This window comes from Salvelinus sp. IW2-2015, linkage group LG26 (assembly GCF_002910315.2).
Source record: "Salvelinus sp. IW2-2015 linkage group LG26, ASM291031v2, whole genome shotgun sequence".
NCBI classification, from domain to species: domain Eukaryota; kingdom Metazoa; phylum Chordata; class Actinopteri; order Salmoniformes; family Salmonidae; genus Salvelinus; species Salvelinus sp. IW2-2015.
In genome coordinates, this window is record NC_036866.1 from 39390278 (window position 1) to 39417088 (window position 26811).

The 26811-nt window shown below is 42.2% G+C and overlaps 1 protein-coding gene across 5 annotated transcripts; it reads left to right on the top strand.

The window, feature by feature from the left end:
* The first annotated feature begins 2861 nt into the window (after positions 1-2861).
* On the top strand, positions 2862-26811 carry LOC111952338 (fatty acyl-CoA reductase 1). Of its 5 annotated transcripts, none has more exons than XM_070435288.1 (14): positions 2862-3673; positions 4127-4827; positions 5365-5516; positions 14257-14475; positions 15407-15582; positions 15820-15999; positions 17195-17372; positions 17483-17527; positions 17700-17827; positions 17940-18007; positions 19340-19511; positions 23396-23525; positions 24678-24805; positions 25750-26811. In XM_070435288.1, the coding sequence occupies exons 4-14, from the start codon at positions 14287-14289 to the stop codon at positions 25910-25912; spliced, it is 1557 nt and encodes a 518-aa protein (XP_070291389.1). In that variant the 5' UTR covers positions 2862-3673; positions 4127-4827; positions 5365-5516; positions 14257-14286; the 3' UTR covers positions 25913-26811. The 5 variants fall into 5 exon arrangements, with proteins under 5 accessions (XP_070291389.1, XP_023826686.1, XP_070291387.1 ...); XM_023970918.2 differs by having other exon boundaries at positions 4127-4564; XM_070435286.1 differs by having other exon boundaries at positions 4127-5516.

Sequence of the window (26811 nt, forward strand, 5' to 3'; positions counted from 1 at the left end):
GGAGAAATATATTTCACCACCCCAGTCCTTTTCCCACAAAACCTCATCTAAAATTGTTGAACGGGTTTCCTGTAAACAATAGATATTATATTTTAGCCAGGTAAATACTGATCGCCTTTTCTTATTATCTGCTAAGCCATTACAATTGTAACTGGCTATACTTATTTCACCATTTACCATAATGAGACACAACTTTCAATTAAATTGATCAAAATATATGTTTGTAAACGTAACATGATGATTGAGTGTCTATATAGCTGTACCATGATATTTGCATTGCTACTAAGTAAACCTCCAATTGGTCGCCACTATTCCACCCTCTAAAAGCCCTCCTCGTCCCAAGTTGGGTTGTCATCCCAATGCCCGGCAGACCACCCCCGACCCCCCGTATCCCATAGCCCTGAAAAGACTGGGATCCATCCTTCGAAAAGAGCACACAGTGCCATTTACAGAACAGAAGTAGATCAACTGCTAAATAATGCATTTGCATCGATCCTCACCTCGATTTGTATTATATTATATAGCCATAAAAAAAAAATTTTTTTTTTTTTTTAAGAATCCTGTTTCTTATTTTCCATAATTAGCTATTAATATTTGTAGTAATGTAGGCAATTTATGAAAAGGATTTTACGTTATCAAAATTACATTATTATAAGCAATTATTATATTAGCAAACAGTTGTTGTGAATCATCCTCTATTGTCCCAAACATCTTTTACTCCTTCGCAACAGTTGTGGTATACACACATACACCCACACACTCATACACACTCAACCCTTTCCCCCCACACAACCATAGGCTCACATTCTCAACAGTTGCACCATCCCAGAGCCCAACTCAAGAAAGGTCTTGATTACGAATGCATATACAGTTGCAGCTGTATGAGAAGGCCTGCAAGACCGTGCAAAAAATGGACAGAAATGGAGAGATTTTATTAACCATTGTCACGTCCTAGATGATGGAGGTCAAATGTACACCTTTTCCCTGAAACACCCAAAACACGGTATCCCGTATTGACCATATTCTCAAGCATCTCCAACAATCATTATCTTGTTTGGAGATCAATATAACCCATCTCCCATCTTTGGACACACAAGACTGAAATATCACCTCTAAACTTATGAAGCAATATCATAGTACCAGCTTAGTGGTTAGACCCGTGACTATAAAAACAGTATTAACACATTGTGATTTCCAAAAACTAAAATCTGAATCGCAGGAGTGAGTCTCCTGGAGTAGAATGACATCTGCGTTAGAGTGTTTACAATTTTTTTTTAAAGTGCTATTCTTTTAGTTATGTTTCGTAAACTCCTGGCATTTAGAGATACAATATTTAGTGTATTGAATTCAAAATGTTGCATAACCTTACAAAAATGTTATAAAAATAAGAACACAAATACAGTGGTGTGATATGAATAACTGTTTAACTAGGCAGCTAGTAAGGAAACCTGAGCTTAGAGAAAGAACTGGACTACCCTAAACCGAGGTAGTTGTGATCAATATGATGAACCCGTATTCACATTTACAAACCTGGTGAATGTAAAAATGACAATAGACTTATTAACTTGAGTAATTTAGCTAACTCTTAACATTTTCATTTGACTTAGAAAGAATAGGACATCAATTTCAAGTTAATGGGCTCCTGAGTGGCGCAGTGGTCTAAGGCACTGCATCTCAATGCTAGAGGCGTCACTACAGACACCCTGGTTTGAATCCAGGCTATATCACAAACAGCTGTGATTGGGAGTCCCATGGGGTAAATTTGTTCTTAAAACTGACTTGCCTAGAAAAGTGAAAGGTAAATAAATGTTTTTAAAGCTATATACCTGAGCACAGTGTTTTCAAAACATTCAGTACACTAATGACATTCACTTGACGTCCTGGCAATCGATCTTCTTTCCATCGCTAAATGCATAAGGGCTTTCGATGATATTCTGTTGCAGCTGGCGATTCACTTGTTGCTGTTTCTGTACTTCAGCTTCCATGGTCAGCATTTTTTCGCTGTGGGTTGACACCTGGTTGAGGAGCTACTGCACAGTTGCTGAGAGAGACTATTGATTTGGAGGTAGTATCTGTTGTCTTTTCAATGATGCCAGTTTCTCAAAGATGGCTTTGAGAATGTCAGGGTTGGGAGAACAATTTTCACCTGCCCTGTGTTTGGTAGGAGGGCTCTTACTCAGCGTAGGTGGTATGAGTTTTGCCATGAGTTCTGGAAAGTCTGCAAGCTACTGTCTCGCTGCTAGCATCTTAGGTGATTAGCATCTGTTCATATGGAATCAATATCATGCCAAATGTACTCACAAATGTAAATCCCTTTCCACAAATGTAAATCACTTTCCACAAATGTAAATCACTTTCCACAAATGTAAATGCACAATCCACAAATGTAAATGACCAATCCACAAATGTAAATCACTTTCCACAAATGTAAATCACTATCCACAAATGTAAATCACTTTCCACAAATGCAAATCACTATCCACAAATGCAAATCACTATCCACAAATGCAATTCACTATCCACAAACAAACGCCTTTTGATTTGTATTTGTAAATCGATATATTGCATCAGACTGTTTTATAACTGGAGATATGCAGGTCATTTCCATGGGCCTTAAGAAAAATGACTGCCATAAAGACAGATGTTATCACACGTAGAAAGCGATTTGTAGTCATAGAAAACAAGTTATCACGCATAGAAAAAAAGTTCTCGCGTCGAAAGCGAGTCGTATAGTCGTATAAAAAAAGTTGATGCCATAAAAGTTGATCCCATTGATGCCGTTGACCCGGATCAGTGGTTGCTGCGGAACAGGAGGAGGTCAAACTGGGTGAGTGTAACCGGTGTGAAATGGCTAGCTAGTTAGCCGGGCGCGCGAATAGCGTTTCCCTTGCACTGCAAGCGCCGCGGCTTTTGTGGCGCGATGGGTAACGGTGTTTCGAGGGTGACTGTTGTCGATATGTGCGGAGGGTCCCCGGTTATGTCTCCTTAATGCTTGTGTGGGCAACATGAGACAGCGGATGGATTATAATCACTTACAATGTATGACATATCCTTCACATGTAGTGGTGCTATCAAACTGACCAGCTAATTCAACTATTTGGGTGATGAACGGGTGTACACCGCAAATATAGAGTAATCTACTAGGGCTTCGCTTATTTACTTTGGACGTACTAAGGATACACATATGGTTAACATATTATGGTTACCATACTATAATTTCTGCAGCCTTGAAAGGCAGGCATCAACATGGCCGAACTAGATGCTGCCAGCGATTTCGCTTTCTATGGGTACAAATCTTTTTATTTATTTTTTATTAACCCTAAATCAATACAAAAAGTACATGCGGAACACAAGTGTATATTTAAAGAATATACAAACCTTTTTTTCTATGAATACAAATCGCTTTCTACGAGTGACGGTGAATGTACACTAGATAACGGTACATTTCCGAGTGCCGCCCATTTGTGACTCCCATGTGCGGGTGCTGGCAGCATATAGCAAGCAGCATGTTCAATTGTGCGTCAATAATTCAGCATAGCAAGTTTGTATGAGGGTCTGGTTATTATTAAATGGGCACATAGTTCAATAGTAATATAATCTAAAACGCTCTGGTGACAAACAAACTTTGCTGCCCTGTTTCCAATTGTCCACATGGCTGGGAGAACCTATTCAAGTAAGTAAATACATTTGGAAAATGTTTTTAAAAAACTATGTATTGTTAGCTAACTAGCTACAGTGCAGGCTAACTCAAATGAGCTGCTAAATGAGCTAGCTTGTTGGCAAGCTAGCTAACTTAGCTATCTAGCCAACTTCACATACTGTATAGATAGCTAGTTAAGTGAATGAAATATCACCATCTACCTAACTTCATATTAGCTAGTTATCTTGATGTATTTATCACTGTAAAAAACAAACTCCAAATGCATTTGTAGGTAGCTAGCTAGCTAACAGCCATGGAGGAGGGTGATAGGATAGTAGCCCCAACTGTCAGTGAGAGAGTAGGCTATTCTGGATAGGGCAGGTACTTTGGTGTAGTTCCTGTCCCTAGGAGTGAGGATGGAGATAATAGTAACATATAAATTCAGTGCGGTGTAATTTGACTGTAATGAAGTCTGTTTCTTGGGAGGTCCCAATGAAGAGCAGTGGTTCTCAGTCCTGGTCCTGGGGACTCAAAGGGGTGCACATTTTTATTTTTGCCTCAGCACTGCACAGCTGACTCAAATGATCAACTCATCATCAAGCTTCAAGTGGTATTTATGTATTCATTTGTGATGCTATCCTTGATATGATCCTGTTATTGTCACATGCTACACATGCACATACATATGTGTGCCCATGCATCTAACAAATCATGATAACATTGGATTGATATCAGGGATATTATACTTTAGTAATCCACAATGACCTGGTGATGTAAAAGTCTAATAATTACATTGTCTTCCATATTCCTACATATACCTTGTAACTGGAGATTCCTTCAAAACGATTGCCTACAGTTAACGTGTAGGGCACTGCAAGGTTGGGTGTCCAGGGCCATCTGGGACTTCCTGCTGGAGGAATTCAGGTGTGTGAAGGCTACCTGTGTCCTGCATAACTTCATGAGGATGTGAACAGGAGGGGATCTGCAGGAGGGGATCTGCAGCTCGCCGCCATGTGCCAGAGGAGAAGTCTTCTGCTCTGCAGGATGTTTCAAGGTTGGGGTTTCCAACAACGCAGCAAGAGGCAATCCGTGTGCGGGAGATCTTCACCTCCTACTTCTTCGAAGAGGGTGCTGTTCCCTGGCAACACCATAGACTACACTATGCACAACCAAAGGCTCTTTTAAGGGTAATTCACATTGCAATAAGAGTATTATTCCATTTACTTAGCTATGTCAACTGCAGTTATTCAATTCCCAGTTTCTCTCCCTTCGAATCCTACTTCTCAGGTGAGGGTGCTGTTTAGGTAAGGTTGTGACGTCTGTACAAAAACAAAACAGGCTATTTTAAACCATATTGAAAAAATGTAGAACAATTAGACACCCTATAACCCACACCTACACACTCATGTATCAATCTGATTGATGGACTGTGTTGTGCAGTAAGCAGACTCGGGTGTATAACGGTGGCTCCGTCCACCTTTAAAGAATAGACAAGAGGGCTAACCATGGAGAATAATAAGACACTTTATTATTTCTATAACTACGCTATAATGTTTGTCCTCGTGTGTCCGTTCATGTTTTTCAGCATAGAGTACTCTGCAGCCACTTAGTGTGGTGTGGACACAACCACAGATTCCTGTTGAACACTGTCACTTGAACTACCTTATTTTCTCAATAACAGTCTCTCTCCTTCACTTCATCCCTCTTCTCCCCAAATACACTAGGTTATATCAGCTGTGTCGGGGAACCCCTCCCGCATCTGAACTGGCTACATAGAGGGCACTTGGTCAGGTCAACAGGTCAACAAGTATTATTAAAAAGATGCTTCACATTGGGATTACTGCATCCATCTGTATTTCAGAGTTAATGATCCAAGGTCAGTTTTGCATTTCACCCCCTGATGCTTATGATTATACCTCTCGCCACCTCTTTCTTCCTCTGTTTTTATAGTGCACAACAGATGTGCTTTGAAGTACAGATTGAACTTGTATTTATAATATTACAATTATATTTATACATGTATTTATAACACTGTAACGGCTGTCCTCCTCCTCTTCATCCGAAGAGGAGGAGCAGGGATTGAACCAAGGTGCAGCGGGTTGTGAATACATAATGAATTTATTGACAAGACGAAAAACGAACACGAACTACACTTGAAATGATACAAAATAACAAACGACGTAGACTGACCTAAACATGAGAACTTACATAGACACGAATAACGCACGAACAGGAACAGACTACATACAAACCGAAACAGTCCCGTGTGGTACGAAATAACATACAGACACGGAAGACAACCACCCACAAACAAACAGTGTGAAAACACCTACCTTAATATGGCTCTCAATCAGAGGAAATGAAAACCACCTGCCTCTAATTGAGAGCCATATCAGGTCACCCTTAAACCAACATAGAAACAGAAAACATAGACTGCCCACCCGAACTCACGTCCTGACCAGCTAACACATACACAAACTAACAGAAAACAGGTCAGGAACGTGACAAACACTTGGATAATGAACTTCTTTCAATACAGCGTTTCACATTCTCTACTAGTTGAAATTATGTCTCTCATTTGATGAAATACTACACCTATCCTGTGTTTATCAGATCAATGCAGATGAAGGGAATGAACTTGTTTTCAGAGTATTTACATGATGCATGGGAAGTGTAGTGTACTGTTTAAAAAATAAAATAATTCTGTATATATGAATTACAAATCAGTATTTTAACTAGTTAAATCCTGTTTCTAATCTATTAGTTACAATGTGTAACCATTGATTGGTAAACACTGAAGTGTATAGTTGTAATACATACATGCATACAGTGTCATTCAAAGACTGGTATTGGATACGACTGAAAAATTATCTAAAAGACATTCATACCTGACCTGCACCTTTATTTGCCAAAGTAGAGTACATGATCAATGAATATATTAAATGTACAGGCTACAATGTGGGGATCTCATGCATGGTATTAACTACATGTATATACGACTTGCATCCTTGGCACAAAGTTATATTATATTCTACTCAATCCATAGGCTTCATTAATGTCATTTAGACTGTTTTGAAGTTGATACAACTGGCTATGATAGCTGAGGTTCATAGCTAGGTTCTGAACTAATATGTATACCAAATGTTTGAGTCCATCCACAGATAGGCTAGATACAGTTGAAGTCGGAAGTTTACATACACCTTAGCCAAATACATTTAAACTCAGTTTTTCACAATTCCTGACATTTAATTCTAGTAAACATTCCCTGTCTTAGGTCAGTTAGGATCACCACTTTATTTTAAGAATGTGAAATGTCAGAATAATAGTAGAAAGAATTATTTATTTCAGCTTTTATTTCTTTCATCACATTCTCAGTGGGTCAGAAGTTTACATACACTCAATTAGTATTTGGTAGCATTGCCTTTAAATTGTTTAACTTGGGTCAAACGTTTCGGGAGGCCTTCCACAAGCTTCCCACAATAAAGTGAGTGAATTTTGGCCCATTCCTCCTGACAGAGCTGGTGTAACTGAGTCAGGTTTGTAGGCCTGCTTGCTCGCACACAATTTTTCAGTTCTGCCCACAAATTGTCTATAGGATTGAGGTCAGGGCTTTGTGATGGCCACTCCAATACCTTGACTTTGTTGTCCTTAAGCCATTTTGCCACAACTTTGGAAGTATGCTTGGGGTCATTGTCCATTTGGAAGACCCATTTGCGACCAAGCTTTAACTTCCTGACTGATGCCTTGAGATGTTGCTTCAATATATCCACATAATTTCCCCTCCTCATGATGCCATCTATTTTGTGAAGTGCACCAGTCCCTCCTGCAGGAAAGCACCCCAGCACAATACAACATGAACTGCTCCACCCCCGTGCTTCACGGTTGGGATGGTGTTTTCGGCTTGCAAGCATCCCCCTTTTCCTCCAACATAACGAAGGTCATTATGGCCAAACAGTTCTATTTTTGTTTCATCAGACAGGTGTGTCACAGCATCATCGGACTGAGCTTGTTGCCGTTGCAGGCAATCTCAACGCTGTGCTTTACAGGGAACGGCATCCTCACCCCTCATGTGGTTACACTTCCTGCAGGCTCATCCTGACATGACCTTCCAGCATGAAATGCCACCAGCCATACTGCTTGTTCTATGCGTGATTTTCTGCAAGACAGGAATGTCAGTGTTCTGCCATGGCCAGCGACGAGCTCGGACTTCAATCCACATTGAGCACATCTGGACTGTTGGATCGGAGGGTGAGAGCTAGGGCCATTCCCCCCAGAAATGTCCGGGAACTTGCAGGTGCTTGGTGGAAGAGTGGGGTAACATCTCACAGCAAGAACTGGCAAATCTGGTGCAGTCCATGAGGAGGAGATGTGCTGCAGTACTTCATGCAGCAGGTGGCCACACCAAAATACTGACTTACTTTTGATTTTGACCTCCCTTTGTTCAGGGACACATTATTCCATTTCTGTTAGTCACATGTCTGTGAAACTTGTTCAGTTTGTCTCAGTTGTTGAATCTTATGTTCATACAAATTATTTACACATGTTAAGTTTGCTGAAAATAATGCAGTTGACGGTGAGAGGGACGTTGCGTTTTTTGCTGAGTTTATGTACTGTATATATATATATATATTATATATTATTATATTATATTTATATTATTATTATATATATACACTGCTCAAAAAAATCAAGGGAACACTTAAACAACACAATGTAACTCCAGTCAATCACACTTCTGTGAAATCAAACTGTCCACTTAGGAAGCAACACTGATTGACAATAAATTTACATGCTGTTGTGCAAATGGAATAGACAAAAGGTGGAAATTATAGGCAATTAGCAAGAACCCCAACAAATGATTCGTGATTCTGCAGGTGGTGACCACAGACAACTTCTCAGTTCCTATGCTTCCTGGCTGATGTTTTGGTCACTTTTGAATGCTGGCGGTGCTCTCACTCTAGTGGTAGCATGAGACGGAGTCTACAACCCACACAAGTGGCTCAGGTAGTGCAGTTCATCCAGGATGGCACATCAATGCGAGCTGTGGCAAAAAGGTTTGCTGTGTCTGTCAGCGTAGTGTCCAGAGCATGGAGGCGCTATCAGGAGACAGGCCAGTACATCAGGAGACGTGGAGGAGGCCGTAGGAGGGCAACACCCAGCAGCAGGACCGCTACCTCCGCCTTTGTGCAAGGAGGTGCACTGCCAGAGCCCTGCAAATGACTCCCAGCAGGCCACAAATGTGCATGTGTCTGCTCAAACGGTCAGAAACAGACTCATGAGGGTGGTATGAGGCCCGACGTCCACAGGTGGGGGTTTTGCTTACAGCCCAGCACCGTGCAGGACGTTTGGCATTTGCAGAGAACACCAAGATTGGCAAATTCGCCACTGGGAGCCCTGTGCTCTTCACAGATGAAAGCAGGTTCACACTGAGCACATGAGCACATGTGACAGACGTGACAGAGTCTGGAGACGCCGTGAAGAACGTTCTGCTGCCTGCAACATCCTCCGCATGACCCGGTTTTGGCGGTGGGTCAGTCTGGTGTGGGTGTGCATTTCTTTGTGGGCCGCACAGGCCTCCATGTGCTCGCCAGAGGTAGCCTGACTGCCATTAGTACCGAGATGAGATCCTCAGACCCTTTGTGAGACCATATGCTGACACATAAACTTTGTGGCCTGCTGTGAGGTCATTTTGGCAGGGCTCTGGCAGTGCACCTCTTGCACAAGGCGGATGTAGCGGTCCTGCTGCTGGGTTGTTGCCCTCCTACGGCCTCCTCCACTCTCCTGATGTACTGGCCTGTCTTCCTGTAGCGCCTCCATGCTCTGGACACTACGCTGACAGACACAGCAAACCTTTTTGCCACAGCTCGCATTGGATGTGCCATCCTGGATGAACTGCACTACCTGAGCACTTGTGTGGGTTGTAGACTCGCTCATGCTACCACTAGAGTGAGAGCACCGTCAGCATTCAAAAGTGACCAAAACATCAGCCAGGAAGCATAGGAACTGAGAAGTTGTTTGTGGTCACCACCTGCAGAATCACTCCTTTTTTGGGGGTGTCTTGCTAATTGCCTATAATTTCCACCTTTTGTCTATTCCATTTGCACAACAGCATGTGAAATTTATTGTCAATCAGTGTTGCTTCCTAAGTGGACAATTTGATTTCATAGAAGTGTGATTGACTTGGAGTTACATTGTGTTGTTTAAGTGTTCCCTTTATTTTTTTGAGCAGTGTATATACAGTATATATGTGGTATATATTTTTTCACTGCAACTGCCAACCACAGGAATAATCAGGAGCCCTCTCTCAATGAGCGTAGACAGCCAGCTGCTGCCATTCTGCTAATCATCAGATGGGGGAGAAGAGGAGGTATGGGGCTCATGTGGGTCACTGGGGGGGCTGCCTTGATTGGGTAACTTATTCATAAAAAATAAAATAGAAAATACATGTGACTGGTCAGTTGTGTGAGTCAGGAGCTTGACCCAATCCCATAGGGTGCCTAAAAAACAAAAAATGTAAATGAACAATTACGTAATTAAAAAAATTATTATAATTTATGCTGGGCGGGAGGGTAGGGATTTTTTTTTTTAAACGAAGCCCCAGGGCCTATTATTTCTTAGTCCGGCCCTGCACACTGTAAGGAACGCCCCGAATTGCAGTGTTCTCAGCTTTCAGGCCTTTTGGGCGGGATTTAATTTGGCATTCACCCGTACAGTAGAGCTAAAACCTGGCAAGCCAGCCCGACGGTCAGCCGTCACGTTTCCTGTGCTCACAGCCCGCAGAAATAGAGTAATTGCGGAGCTGTAGCTACAATTGTATCCGGGAGATACCTCTGTTTTAATGCAAGAAAACTCAGCCTCGTCCAGATTTCAGGTATATCCGTCTTTCACATGCTATTTTCTCTGGTTGCATTATATTTAGCGCTAAATGTTCAAAGATGACTGGGAATGGCTATCGTTTGTTAACGACGTGCGACAGCATGCCACGGAAGAGATGCGCAAAAGGGAGGGGTAACTGGCTAACGTTAGCTAGCCAGTTAGCTAAATTATTTCCATAAAGTGTTGTAGGTTTGTGTTAGGACTCATTGAGGTCAATCCTTTAAAGAAAGTGTTTGCATTTTCTTGTTTTGGTAGTGCTGTTTTTTGCTGTCAGTCATTAGTTAACTAATGGGAATTGCTCCCCACCACACCAAAGAAGTTGGCATACTGGCTAACGTTAGTTAGTTAGCTGTCTGGTTGGCTAGTTAGTATTCTTGCTGTGTGGGGTGACACGGCCACAAGTCGATGCCAGTGCCTGCGTGAGCAAGTTTCGCTAACTAGCTAATTAACATGTGGGCTGTGGTGTTCAAGATTAAAATCATTATCACTTTGTACGACAATAGCTTTCTTTCTGAATTCAAATGGCGTGACACTGGACTTATTTTAGCCTTATAACTTAAGCCACAAGTAAGTTGTTTGACTTTAATCGGGGTCACAAGATCTCCAGCCTTTTTCCATTTATACCATTTGACATATATATTCCTTTAACTCATTGACGTGAGTTTTAGCAAAAATGATAGCCACCCCTTCTCTAATATTTGGACAGGTATAGCTGCTGGTCTATACTAGGCCAACATCACCTGCTCTGATTTTGAATCACTGCTGAGGTGGCCTTGTCAACAGCGTTCTCTGATCTTTGCAGAGGGGGGTCTTACTTCATACATTACCTTTTGCGATGTGGTGTTTTCACATCTGTCATAAAATATTTACCACAGCATTTAAGTGCCAACTCCAGGGACATGCATGTGTTTTAATCAGTTATTCCAACAGGCGATGTGGTATCTGGGATCACTTGCTTTTACAGCAGTAGAGACTTGATAAAGGTGAATGCACTGTGTAGTTTACAGTGCTGTAAGGTGAGACCCAAGTGGAGTTAGGTTTTGTGTGGTGATCGTTCTTGGCTGGTGATCGTTTTCCTAGGTTGGCCAAAGAGGAGGATGCCAATCTCGGTCCCCCAAGGAGGACTGCAGAGTAGAAGCTGGACCTACAGGTGTAAAGGCTGTCTTGGTCAGTTGTCCCAAGTGAAATAGAACATTCTCTCCGGGGGTCCAAAACGTTTTAATGATGCTGTAGCAACAGCACCCTCAGTCTCAGTGTTTTTAGTGAAGCGCCAGACTCTCCTTTGCACCGCTCTCATACCCACCTGATAAGCAAGATTACCTTTTACCTCCATTCCTCCAAAAATGGGTATCAGGTTTTTCATGGTGGTGCTTTAGTGAATACTGTTGTTGCACACCACTCACCAGGGATTTCTTGATGGCTTTTTATGTCCTTACTCTACAGTTGAAGTTTCTCTTTGTGACACCTGTTATCAAATACTTTATTTGGTTTATAATAAGCACACACGCATACAGTAGGCCTATATATAATGGGAGGGCAAGATGGCACTGCATGCCACAACTGCCTTGCTGCTTGGACAGAGACACTGCCTCTGTTTGACAAGCTCACAGCTGTCACAGACTTGACACAGGCTGTTATTTACTGCATATAACCAATCTGCTCTGCCGCATTGACCAGAGGGAACCTATCCTGTACGTAAAAATGGCACTGACGGTGGAACACTGTTTCTGTCTGAACTCCGAATCAAATATGCTTCCCAAAAATAACATGGTCGCTGTGGTGAAACATTTATTTAGATGTATCCATGTAAACAGGATTATTAGGGTAATCGTTATTCTTACAAAGCATGTAAACGTTTTCATCAAACTATTATATTTATCTAACTATCCACAATAATCGCATTATTGTGTGCGTGTAACCGTACTTACTCACTGTTGGACAGAAGTGTTTTAGTGTTGCGTGTTTAATGATCTTGGTGGGTGATATCAGTTTTGAATAAGATATGTTATCTTCTGTGTCAATCATTATCTGTTTTGAATAAGATATAATGTTATCGTCTGTGTCAATCATTAACCAGTTATCTGTCTGAATAGCGAGATGTATCAACAGTAGCGTTCCATCCACCCGGCCACTATCACTCACAGTTAAGACTAGTAAAAAAAAAAATGGGCGTATTTAAACTCTTGAGTTTTAAAGATGCACTATGTAACCTTTTGGGAGACCTGACCAAATTCACGTATGTGTGTGATTTCTATGCTTCCTGTTCTGAAGTTTAGGTTTTGCGTGTCTTCCTTTTGGTTTTGTACACATGCTTCAAACAACTGAATATACAATGTTTTTGGTTATGGAAAATATATGTCTCAGCAGTTTAGACAATACAATGATTCTCTACACAATGACTGCTTGTTTTGTCACAAACTGAATGTAGGCAAACTACTAGAATTTTAGCAACCAGGTAACGGCAGAGCGATTTCCGCATAGTGCATCTTTAAGTCGGGATCATATCTGGTAAACCGGATATTAATGATGCAATTTGATGTTGTAGAGAAGATTTCAATATATTTTACTGGATCTTTGCCAGGAGTGCTCAACTCTGCTCTCTAAACCTTTCATAGATTGTGTGAATGAGAAGCTACTTTCATGAGAAAATCAAGTTTTAACTGTAAACCAGGTGTTATAGTAAAACACGTAAATTCTGGTCTTCATTTTGACAGTTTGGAAGAAAATACATGTAGGCAATGAGGATTATACGTTTTTATATTTGTAGCTACATTCATAACAAGAAATAAATGACCATGACGTTCATGTCAACTCATTGTATTGTTTCCCCATCTGCTATGACTGATTGGTGGCACAGTCTGCTAAAACAGTTGGCTCATAGTTCAATGGTTGTGAGATCTGCATGTGGGATTAGAAATCCTTTTTTGCCTTACAATATTCATCCCGTGCCCACACACACACTTCTAATTCTGAAAAGTGAAAGCATACTTGTGAGAGGGGTCGCCCTGGTAGTAGTTGTAGGTTTTTGTACAGTACCCAAGTCTGTGAGTTAATTTGGCCATTGGAAAAAGAGCTACTGTGTAAATACTGCAGTAAGGGTTGGGTTAAATTGAGCCCCTAATCATCATTGCACTTTTTCCCCCCCAACACTGCAATAAATGTGAGTCCACGTTTCACTTTTTAATTTATTTTTTTATTGTGCTCCATGGGGGTTTCAAATTTACATCGCAATTGGCAATAATGTCAGGAACTCAGGCGCCTTACTACTTTGAGCTAACGGTGCAGAGACATATTTGCTCGCCATGCACAATTTTATTAGAGCATTTCAGTGGACTTCTGGCAATTATGCTTTAGTGAGAAAGTTGGGATCAGGTACAACTACGTTTACCCACCCCCAAAATGAATTCTTGTGAGCAATCCCCCCACACCCGCAATGTTTTTTTGAAGGGGTTAGGCAAAGGCTGAAATTGGAGTTGAGAGTTAACCTTTAAGTACAGCTCTTGAGCCTGTCACCCATCTTAATGAGTGTGTGGATTAGACGGGATAAGAGTTACTTACAACGGTGGCAAGGCTGAGTAAGATACAGGAACCAACATACTGTATGTGATATGGGCGCATTTTGTAGATGGAAAGAGTAGTTTTTGTCTCTTAACTGGGGTCTGTGTTACTGGTGAAATTCTGTCCCACTAGTCGGTAGGTTCTTCAATAACTATGCTAACGATGATGTAATCCTTCCATAGGTTGAGAAGGGTTGGAGCACACCTGACAAAATGGTGACCATTCCGGAATACTATGAAGGGAAAAATGTGCTTATCACGGGGGCGACAGGCTTCATGGGAAAGGTCCTGCTGGAGAAGCTGCTGCGGTCTTGCCCTGGAATCAAAGCCGTGTATGTTCTGGTCCGGCACAAAGCAGGGCACACTCCCCAGGCCCGCATCGCTGACATGATCAACTGCAAGGTGAGCAGAGCTGGAGAAGGATTAAGGTCTAATGGGGCTAGCCAAAAGGGGATGTCTGTGGGGTGATGGATTATATGTTCTTGAACATTTGTTACTGGAGATCTAGTAGTTCCAGAGCCCATGCTCTCCATACTGTGTTACAATTGGGTCATGACAGACCATGATGTTTAAAGTTTTAATGTCACATGCACAAGTACAGTCAAATGCCTTTCTTGCAAACTCAAAACCCAACAATGCAGTAACACTAGAAATAACAAGTTGGAAGAAAAAAATATGAGAACGACACGATAAAGTAAATAAGCATACACAGGGTCAGTTCCAGGACCATATTTACAATGTGCAGGGATACTGGAGTGGTAGAGTTAGTTATGTATAGGGGTAAGGGGACATCGGACATATGATAAAACAGTAACAGCAGCGTATATGATGATTGTATGTTTGTGTAGTCAGTATAAATGTATGTACATATTATGTGTGTGAGAAAATAACGGAGTGAGTGTTTTGTGTGTATTGAAGTATCAGTGTGTGTAGTGTGAGTGCAAAGAATAAAACATAAAGGTCAACTCAATCCATGCAGCCATTTTGTTAGCTATTTATTAGTCTTATGGAAGGGGGCATAGAAGACTTGATGTACCGTGCGGAAGCGGAGAGAACAGTCTACGGCGTGGGTGGTTGACGTCTTAAACGATTTTCCGGACCTTCCCTGTACCCCGCCTGGATGGCAGGGAGCTTGGCCCCAGTGACGTAGTCTTAACTAAAGGGATTGTTTTCTTGGAGCGCTTTCAAACCAAAACACATCACTCCACCAACACATTGCTGTCATTAAAAAAACATTGAGTAGGTTAATTTTGATCCTTTTATTGGCAGTGAAAGTAGCATGATTTGAGTGTTACATTTTCTTTGCCAACTGTTGCAGCTGTTTGTATTTCAGCTTTTTGACAGGGTACGAGATGAGCAGCCAGACTTTGCTGAAAAGATAGTGGCTGTTAACAGTGACCTCACCCTGCCAGAGCTGGACCTGAGCACAGAGGACCAGGAAAAGCTTGCTGACTGCATCAACGTAGTCTTCCACTGTGCTGCAACCATCCGATTCAACGAGCCTCTCAAGTGAGCCATTGTTTCTCCTAATGCTACTCCCCAGAGCTTTGCTGGACAATTCTGCAAGCTCAGATTTTTTTACAGGGTGATCTTGTCACTTGCTTCACCTGCAGAGAAATGACTCGCTTCCTCTTAATACTTAGTGTAGGTTATCATTCTAGAAGTATTTCTAACCGTTCTTGTGTACCCGCCCATTGGTTTTTAATATTTTCATGTGTTGTATGTGACATTTTTCTTCCTTCTCAGAGATGCTATGCAGCTGAATGTTCTAGCCACCCAGAAGATGGTGGCTCTGGCCCACAGAATGAAGCACTTGGAGGTGTTTCTTCACGTGTCCACAGCCTATGCCAACTGTGACCGGACGCTCATTGAGGAAGTGGTTTATCCACCTCCTGTTGACTACAAGAAGCTCATCGACAGCCTGGAGTGAGTCCAAGAAATGTGACTTGTTTTTCATAACTCTTCCCATTGCAGACTTGTTACCCTGAAGTTATTTGCAGATTGATAGAAACGGAAGCCATTTGTTATTATTTAAAAAAAAAATTACCTTTATTTAACTAGGCAAGTCAGTTAAGAACAAATTCTTATTTTCAATGACAGTATTATTAAGATGAATGTCAGTAATACTATATACCAAGAGATTATAGTAATTTACAGATAGGCATGTTTGACTAAGAGGAAATGGATGCATTAGTGGCTAATGCATAAGCTTGGAATTTCTCAAGGGTCTCTCAATGCCACTTCATGGACTGAAACTTCGTACCAACACAGGGAGCGTCTCTGATTTGAAACTTAATGCAGTTTGGTTACTGATTGAATGGCACCCATTTGTAAACTATTTAATAAGGACATTTGCTTTACTCAAAATGTTAGGTGGGACTTCTGACTTCTCTTGAAGGTGGCCCAATATGTAACCCATGGACAAAACAGTCACCAGTTGTGTAAAAGTTAGTGTTCTGTTGTAGTAATGTTTCCACCCTTAAGTATTACGAAAGGCATGTCAGAATCTCTTCAGAGGTGTATGTGGGTGGGGCAGTTTTAAGGAAAGCTGATCTCTGAAATATGTGTTTGGTCATGGGCAGAAAATTGCAATATAACTGACCTTTTGTGTGGATCTTCCAGTTTTCTTTTCTTCTACATAGCAAAGTGTGTGTGTGTAAATCATATATACTTTTATTTTTTGCTGTCATTATTTGGATTTTTTTTAAATCCAGTGTAAAATGAACTTTAAATGACTAAATTCAGATATAAACTATGTAGAAAAGATAATGGACTGATATATTTTTTAAATAATCATCTTTGAGAACTAAAAATCACCAAAATAAAAGCTAGACAGTCAGGGAGAGACTAAAATTCAAAACATGCATTCGGGAGAATTTTTGTCATGGCATGGGGCCTCCATCGATTTAGTTGTTTGAGTAACTCAGATGGCATAAGCCATGACAAAATGTGTGGAACTGCAGGAAATTTGCTTTAAAACGGCAACATTTTGTCACTGTGGCCAACAGGAGGGCCTCTAAAATTGTTGTTCAGCGACTGCACCATTGGCCACGCCCACCATTTTAAGCAATATTTTTATCCAGAAAAAACCCTGACTTCAATGTGTTTTCATGTTGGTTAGGTGGATGGATGAGAAACTGGTCTCAGCGATGACCCCAGGGCTGATTGGAAAAAGGCCCAACACGTACACTTACACCAAGGCCATGGCTGAGTACCTGGTCCAGCAGGAGTGTGGAAACCTCAACGTGGCCATCATCAGGCCCTCTATAGTAGGGGCCAGTTGGAAAGAGCCCTTCCCAGTGAGTCTTCTCATGTACTGAGCAGGCTGTCTTTTAAACGGTAGCTACTGTAACTGACCGTAGTAAATAAACTCTGTATACTGGTCATAACATGTTTTCACTCTTCTTAGGGCTGGATTGATAATTTCAATGGACCTAGTGGAATATTCATTGCAGTAAGTAATCAACAACAAAAAAAGAAGTGAGCGGAGTTCTCTTCTCTATGTAAAATGGTCAGAGATCGGACTGCGATCATGACCACGTCAACATTGTGGCTACTCATTATAACCTGAGAAAGCACTTTCCTATGACCTAGTAATGAACCTGACACTTCTCTGCCCTATATAGGCAGGAAAGGGGATCCTGCGCACCATGAGAGCATCCAACAACGCAGTGGCTGACCTGGTGCCTGTGGATGTGGTCATCAATACCACACTGGCTGCCGCCTGGTACTCTGGCTCCCAGAGACACACCAGGTCAGTCGCGTGTGCGTACACACACACTGGAGCTGGAGCTGGACGAATGATATCATTTATGAAATGCAGATATTCCTTCCGGTTTTTATTTTGTACCTTTTTGTGTCCGCAGGCCTAAGAGCATATTGGTGTACAATTGCACGACGGGTGGCATCAACCCGTTCCACTGGGGTGAAGTTGGTATGAACCGCTTTCCTTATCTTACACCCGGAGTATATTTGGATATTTGTTCTCAGATGGTCTAACAAAGCAGAATGATAAATTATGATTATCAGTTATGCTTCTGAGTGCACACGCACTCTTATAACTGTAGTGAGTGTGAGCAGGTTTTGGTTTACTCGCACGCTCTTTGGGGTGTTCAACTCCCTGGATTTGTGTTTACTGTACATATGGTAAGCCCTCATTGTAAATAAGAGTTTTCTTAACTGACTTGCCCAGTTAAATAAAAAATAAATCTGAATGCTAGCCATCTGAGAAAGATCAACATTGTGCCAGGTTTAAAGGAAATGGGTGAAACTATATAACATGACTCATGCTTGAATGAAAGTGTTCCAGTCATAAATCCAATATTTGTTTAGTGGACTAAAGATGGATGGTATTTTCATAGTGCCACTTTGTATAGTTCCCTTTTTAAGATGCCAACCTGGTGCGTTTATTTTAGTAAATGTCAAATATATTTTGTCTATTTGCTACTCATTTACCGTAAATTGTTATGCTGCTTAAATATTTCAGGTGAAATCACTTTGTTTTTTAACATTGCTTTTCTCCATTCATTAGGCTTACTTTGAAGTCTAGATTTGTGGTGTTACGTAATCTCCCCAGACTCTTGCAATAACTTGTACAGTTAAATAATGATGGTTCAAAAGCACTTCAAAGATATATTGTCTAAACCGAAGATCTGGCTTTGTTGCTGCTTTGTTGTATGCTTGCCGCTTCGCTCTTTCTTTCTACTTTGGAGAAATGAGTTGTGCCAACAATTCACCCTGTTGAACCCCCTACCTTTTCTCCTAGAGTACCATGTAATATCCACTTTCAAGAGGAACCCCCTCGAGCAGGCCTTCAGACGGCCCAATGTAAATCTCACAACCAATCACCTTATCAATCAGTACTGGATCTGTCTCTTATACACATCTAGATGTGTATAAGAGACAGGTACTGTATACCAACCCCTTAGAGCAGGCTTTCAGGCGCCCCAATGTTAACCTGCGGTCCAACCCCTTTACCAATCAGTACTGGACCACAGTGAGTCACACTCTGCCCGCCCTGCTGTATGACGTGTATCTCAGGGCCACGGGTCAGAAGCCCCGGTAAGGTCTACTACAGTGCCCGTGCCCTCTCAACCCCCTCTCCTGTCTCTTATACACATCTAGATGTGTATAAGAGACAGCCCATATACCATTAGGGCTGGGTTCTGCACTCTTACCCCTCTCGGTGTTACCTCGACCATGTCCTGGCATTGAATGTCCTTGTTAAAGGGGTTCTCCCTCCTGTGATGTCATATTCTCTCTGCAGAGTACTGTATAAACATGACCTTCAAGACCAACCCCTTAGAGCAGGCTTTCAGGCGCCCCAATGTTAACCTGCGGTCCAACCCCTTTACCAATCAGTACTGGACCACAGTGAGTCACACTCTGCCCGCCCTGCTGTATGACGTGTATCTCAGGGCCACGGGTCAGAAGCCCCGGTAAGGTCTACTACAGTGCCCGTGCCCTCTCAACCCCCTCTCCCCTCCACCGCTGGTTGTGTGGCATGGTGGGTGGGGAGGAAGCAACGCCTGGCTGTTTGCTCGATTTCGTGGACTCGGCTGGCTGCTGACAGGCTTCTGTGTCGTCATGACAAGCATGGGTTCCTGTCCAAAGCATGCTGCAATAATGTTTGAGTGATTTTATTTTGTCGCCCTTTTTGTTTGACCTTTCTGCCTGTTACTGCATTTGTACTTTTTTGATGCAGTTGGAACTATTTGGCTTTGGAAGTCATTTTTTTTTTTTTTTGTGTGGAATTACCTCCCTTTTTGTTTTTGTCACCATTTTTTTTCTTCCTGAGCCATGCAGTTAAGTCCGGTGTTTCCCAAATTAGGGGTCGTGTGAGATAAAAAAAATCGTGCTTGGTTTGTAGAACCTGAGCTTACTGACCGCTAGATGCGGTTGTAATAAACAGAGCGGTTTCTATTTTCTTCTTACAAATGTGTGTCTCTCTTGAAAGATTTAAGCTACAAAATAACGACCCCATCACTGAAAGATAAGACTCGGGAACACGTATGTGTCTTCTGTTTCCCTCTCCAATGCTCACAAGTCGTGCATTACTCATTAGTAGAGTGGACAAGGCACTAAATCAGACTGTGGGGGAGGACATTGTTAATGTTCTTTTCAACACAGATTATCATACAAAATTATAGCCTGATTTATCTTCTGAACTTCCCGATGCATTCCAGTCACTTCAAACCATACTTTCAAAAGTACTGTCAGACTGATTTTGTATTAACTGTCATAGCCCCAATTTAAAAAAAAGTTAACATTAGCCTTTTATTTATTTTTTATATTTTTTTATACACATGGTGGGGTTGCAGATAATACATTTTTTTCTATCAAAACTGGGTCACAGGCCAAAAGAAGTTTGGGAACCCCAGCATTAAGTCTTCTGAAGTGACCTGGGATTGATCGGTCCTCATTCTTGTTCTCTACTCTTCAATAATCTCCCCAAATGAGAGGAACCAGTGAACTAGTCCTTTATTAATTGGCCCATCAACACTTCTACTCCTGGTAGTCCTATTCCTGGGCTTCATGAAGCACTTTGTGGGCAGAATGGAATGCACTGGCAGTAATTGATACGCTCAGAAGCCAATGGAATCTTGAATTAAAATGTATCAGTGAGTTGAGTAGGCCTACTCATAAACCCCACCTTTTTATGCGTTTCATTATGCATCCAGACCACGGTTCAGTCTAATCAAGTTTTTGTTACCTGATAGACAGTATTGGTCCTCACAAGTTTACTGTACAGCAGAAACATTTCTGCAATAATAAACTTTTGGTAACACATCTCAATTAGCGAAAATGTAACATTTTTGGTTGTCTGAAATGCATTTGGATTAGTATAACACTTTCTACGGGTGAAGTGAATAGATGGGTGTCTCACCCACTGAAACTAATACCTTTTTAATGTTTGACTTTCTAAATGTTCCACCATGCATGTTTTGTCACCTTCCTCTTGGAACACGATGTATCATGGAGGGAATCTGAGCTCTGATTACAAGCATGGTTGCTTTTGATGCAATTTGGCATGGCCATTAATCCTCAAACCAGTTCGTTCATGAAACTTTCAACTACAATTAGTACATGTTTTCCTAATGACGACAATGTAGTTGGTGCAAGTTTTAAAACCTTAAGCTACTGGCAGTCAGACATGCTCAGGTGCCCTCAGATTGGACAAGCCCTCCATTACATTGTGTTCAACATGCAGTACATTCTGTAAGTATTCAGACCCCTTGACATTGTTACGTTACAGCCTTATTCTATAATGGATATTTTTTTAAAGGTATCTTCAGTCTATACACTACCCCATAATGACAAGGCAAAAACAAGTTTTTAGAAAATTTTGCTAATGTATAAAAAAAATAATAACTGATCACATTTACATAAGTATTCAGTACTTTGTTGAATCCCCTTTGGCGGCGGTTACAGCCTTCGAGCCTTCTTGGAATCAATCAGATTTATTTATAAAGCCCTTCTTACAGCAGCCTAAAACCTCAAACAGCAAGCAATGCAGGTGTAGAAGCACGGTAGGACGCTACAAGCTTGGCACGCCTGTATTTGGAGAGTTTCTCTTTTTCTTCTCTGCAGATCCTCTCAAGCTCTGTCAGGGTGGTTGGAGAGCGTCGCTGCAAAGCTATTTTCAGTTCTCTCCAGAGATTTTCGGTCAGGTTCAAGTCCAGGCTCTGGCTAGGCCACTCAAGGACATTCAGAGACTTGTCCTGAAGCCATTCCTGCGTTGCTTGGCTGTGTACTTACGGTCATTGGAAGGTAAACCTTCGCCCCAGTCTGAGGTCCTTAGTGCTCCGGAGCGCTTTCATCAAGGATTTCGCTGTACTTTGCTCTGTTCATCTTTCCCTCGATCCTGACAAGTCTCCCAGTCCCCGACACGGAGAACATCCCCACAGCATGATGTTGCCGCCACAATGCTTCACCTTAGGAATGGTGCCAGGTATCCTCCAGACCTGGCGCTTGGCATTCAGGCCTAAGAGTTCAATCTTGGTTTCATCAGACCAGAGAATCTTGTTTGAGAGTCCTTTAGGTGTCTTTTGGAGTGGCCAGACGCAAGTCAATATCATAAAGGTCTGATTGGTGGAGTGCTGCATAGATGGGTTGTCCTTCTGGAAGGTTTGCACATCTCCGCAGAGGAACTCTGGAGCTCTGTCAGTGACCATCAGTTTTTTGGTCACCTCCCTGACCAAGGCTCTTCTCCCACAATTGCTCAGTTTGTACGGGCGGACAGCTCTAGGAAGAATCTTGGTGGTTCCACACTTCCATTTTTTTTAAAGAATGATGGAGGCCACTGTGTTCTTGGACCTTCAATGCTGCAGAAAGTTATTGGTACCCTTCCCCAGATGTGTGCTTCGACACAATCCTGTCTCGGAGCTCTACAGATAATTTCTTCAATCTCATGGCTTGGGTTTTGCTCTGACATGCACTGTCAACTGTGGGACCTTGTATAGACAGGTGTGCCTTTTTCAAATCATGTCCAATCAATTGAATTTACCACAGGTGGACTCCCAATGAAGTTGTAGAAACATCTCAAGGATGATCAATGGAAACAGGATGCACCTGAGCTCAATTTTGAGTCTCATAGCAAAGGATCTGAATATTTATGCAGTAAGGTATTTCTGTGTTATATTTTGTATAAATTTGACAAATTTATCAAATGTTATTTTCACTTTGTCCTTATGGGGTGGTGTTGTATAGATTGAGGAACAAAAATGTATTGTATTACATTTTATAATAAGGCTGTAACAAAATGAGGAAATATCCACGGTCTGAATACTTTCCGAATGCACTGTATGTGTCAACCTAACAATACTCAACCCAATGCAGACTGGTATGAGTTAGTGTAAATTAGCTTATAATGCTAGTATGCGTAGACTCTTACCGGTTTTCTATTCTAGATTGTGCTGGAGTTATACAGTTCTTTATTTTAAAGCTGTGAAGAAGTGTGCAAGGGTCAGATGATTGCAAATCTACGTTTCATCTATAACGTTGACATACCCTAATCTTTACTTGGGTAATGAATTGGCTTAGAGGGCACTTTTACCCTGTACAAAAATACTTTGAATAGGTAATTCTCATCCGTTGTTCCATCTTGTCTGCTTAACAGACCTTAATCCCCCTGGTCTGTCCCTCTCCACGTCATAATCCGAATCTAGTTGGCTGGGGTTACTTTCCAGCAGTTGGATATTAAAGCTCAGTGCCCTTAAGGGTAAAAGATGGCACTGTGCTGTCAGCTCTGTGCCATCTCCCCTTCTACCTCCTTAATACCTGTCTCTTCCCTGTTGCCATGGCGACCACCACTCCACGGCAGGATGATGAAGACCATCACACGGCTGCACAAGGCCATGATGGTGCTGGAGTACTTCACCAGTCACTCGTGGGTGTGGAACACGGACAACGTCACCATGCTGATGAATCAGATGGGCACTGATGACAAGAGGGTACGCTTTACGCCCACCCACCAGTCACTGGCACACACACACTTGTAGGATGCACACACATACTTGTAGGACCCACGCATACATACTTGGGTAGGACACACACACACTTGTAGTGTGGCACACAGAAATGCTATTGAACGAATGGAGTATGTTTGCATTTGTAGTCCGAGCACAATTGAATAATTCAGCTTGGTTTTAAATGGAGTCATTGTGTTGGATAGTCAGGGCCTGGCTGAAATGTACAGTGAATGTACACTCAGTGGACAGTTTGTTAGGTACACCAATTCGTTCACACAAATGTTTAGCTCCTACAGGCGATGAGTCACGTGACCGCGGCTTACTATATAAAGCAGGTAGACCGGTATCAAGGCATTTTGTTACCGTTAGAATGGGACAAAATGAGGGACCTAAGTGACTGAGCGTGGTATGGTTCAGTATCACAGAAACAAGTGTCTAGGGTTTACTGAGAATGGTGCGACAAACAAAAAAACATCCAGTCTTAGGGGTGAAAACAGCTTGTTGATGAGAGCCATCAAAGGAGAATGGCAAGAATTGTGCAAGCTAAGAGGCGCAGAGTACAACAGTGGTGTTGTGGCATCTCGGGAACGCATACCTCGTCGGTCCTTGTCACAGACGGGCTATTGCAGCAGACGACCACACCGGGTTCCACTCATATCACCTAAAAACAAGAAGCAGCTCCAGTAGGCACAGGATCACCAACGCTGGACAATTGTAGAGTGGAAAAACATTGCCTGGTCTGACGAATCCCAGTTCCTGTTGCGTCATGCTGAGTCAGGATTTGGTGTAAACAGCATACGTCCATGGCCCCATCTTGCCTGGTGTCAATTGTACAGGCTGGTGGTGTAATGGTTTGTGAAAGTTTTTCCTGGGACACTTTAGGACCCTTGATACTGATTTTGAGCAATGTTTCCATGTCCCAACGAATTCAGGCTGTTTTATAGGCAGGGGGGGGGGGTCTGACCCTGTACTGGATGGGTGTACCTAATAAACTGTCCACTGAGTATGTTGGTCCAACACACCAAGTGTAACACGTGAAGTTGTACTTTTTGTGTCAAATCTTCCTTGGTTCAACAACAACAACTTGCTCAATGACCATCCTTACAGTATGAATCCCCTTATTTGTTTGTCCAGATGTTCAACTTTGACGTGCGACAACTCAACTGGGCAGAGTACATGGAGAACTACTGCATGGGGACAAAGAAGTATGTCCTGAACGAGGCTGAGTCAGGCCTGCCAGCCGCACGCAAACACCTCAACAAGTAAGAGTAATGTCTACCTGCACATGTTACGTAACTATCCTCTTATTGACAATTCCCAAGTCATCTTGAATATTTCATTGTAATGGCATTGACATCATGCTATGCTGAAAAATAATATTTCTCAACTCCTGTTCCCCAGTCAAAATGTACATTTGGTGGATCATTGTACTGCAAGAAATGCTTAATTATGCAGGAGTTGAGAGGTTATAGACCACCTGTCAGTATCCATTTTACCCATCTGAATACAGGATACAGTTACCTTGACGTGCCATAGGCCTATTTGAAGTTCCTGTCTCGTTACTGTGGAATTTGTATATTGCCTCGCAATCATCACACGCAACATAGGCACTGCCTTCATCTTCTTTTACCACTTCACCAAGTCTTTCATTACTTTTCTAGCGCCCCTTCTCCTTATTTTCAACTTTCCATTTTGCAGCTTTTCTCTTACTGTGTTAAACTCCGACATTGTACCTTTTGCCTCAGTGGATCGACGTTAACGTTTTCTGCCCGTTCCCAAAAGCGTTTGCCGATTTAATCGCCAACGAATGAAAGCAAAACCTCAATGTAGCCTATAGATTAAAAAATTGCGCTATAGTTGTACATTTATGGATTTGTATTTTTTGGGGGGATGTTTTTCTCTTTATTCAACCCGACCGCCAAACACTCGCCCTTCAGCCACGGAATATTTCATGACCCTAAAACCGTGCATTACTAGCACATATCTTTCTGCTTTCCTGGATCACCAGCAAAATATTTCCCTGGTATCCTCTGTTCTTCTAAAAGTGCTCGTTGCTCACAATATTCAAAGGGTAAAGTTCTACTTAAATGTCCTATTCCTCCCGTGAATGCCTGTTCACATGCAAGCTACCCAGGACATGTCATTGTATTTCTTCAGTTACCTCTTTATAATAAAATATTTGTCATCCTTTTGTGTGTTTTTTCAGGTTGAGGAACATCCGCTATACGTTCAACACGGTCCTGGTCGTGTTCATCTGGCGAGTGTTCATCGCGCGGTCCCAGATGGGAAGGAACATCTGGTACTTTGTGGTTAGCCTCTGCTTCAAGTTCCTGTCCTACTTCCGAGCGTCCAGCACCATGAAATACTGAGGCCACGTGGCGTGTTCACCCTGAACCTATCCACCCGCTCTCCCTCCTGCCCGGCCTGCCTGCGGACAGCTATGCATTGGACAATGCTCTTCGAACCCTGGGACTATTTTCAGTCACATCAAAGGGAGCCTTCAGGATTTTGTCAATAAAGCCCTTTATCGACTTCCCTAGAGTCAGATGAACTTGTGGATATCATTTTTTGTATGTCTCTGCGTGCAGTTTGAAGGAAGTTGATAACGAGTGTTGACTGGAAGGCTGGTAACTGCTAGCAATGCGAGTAGATGCCATACACTTCGTCATTGCGCTAACGCTAGTTAGGGTTGGCTGGCGACACTACCGCTTACTTCCTTCATCCTGAATGCAGAGACTTACACATTTGTATCCACGAGTTCATCTGACTCTGGGGAAGTAGATAAAGGGCTTCATTGCAAAAAAATCCCAAAGTATCCCTTTAAAGGTCTGACATACCATTCATCCTACTGTATGTGATGTGTCCCCTTCTCTCTGCAGTGTGTTCCCTGGTGTGGGAGGTAGTACTGCATTCAACTGTGATGTAGTAAGCATGAATCTAACCAGACCCCAGGTCCTGTGATGCTCCCCTTGCACAGTGATGGTCAGACAGAATTGTCATCGATTTTTCTCGGTTGGTTGTCATGGTCATTGAGCTCTCTGCTTTGCTGACTGCCCCAGGGTGGTCAGGCTTTGGCTTTGACTAACGGTTTAGATTTTCTTGCTTGAATAGGGATGAAGGCACCCATGTGAAATCTATGCTTGCTGGTGGCAATGACTAATTCCCAATGACATGATCAAGCACAAGTTAGATGGTAATGGGATGGCTTTTTTACTGTGCCTAAAAGGTTTTGATTCTCTTGCATCAGCTGTCCTTGCAGAGCTCGCAT

What these genes read in the sequence shown, in the direction of transcription:
- LOC111952338 (XM_023970916.2), top strand. Translation starts at nt 10,479, where the DNA reads ATGCAAGAAAACTCAGCCTCGTCCAGATTTCAG. An exon ending in CAGCCTCGTCCAGATTTCAG is followed by an intron (nt 10,512 to 14,256) that starts GTATATCCGTCT and finishes ATCCTTCCATAG; the next exon opens with GTTGAGAAGGGTTGGAGCAC. An exon ending in GGCTCCCAGAGACACACCAG is followed by an intron (nt 17,828 to 17,939) that starts GTCAGTCGCGTG and finishes TTGTGTCCGCAG; the next exon opens with GCCTAAGAGCATATTGGTGT.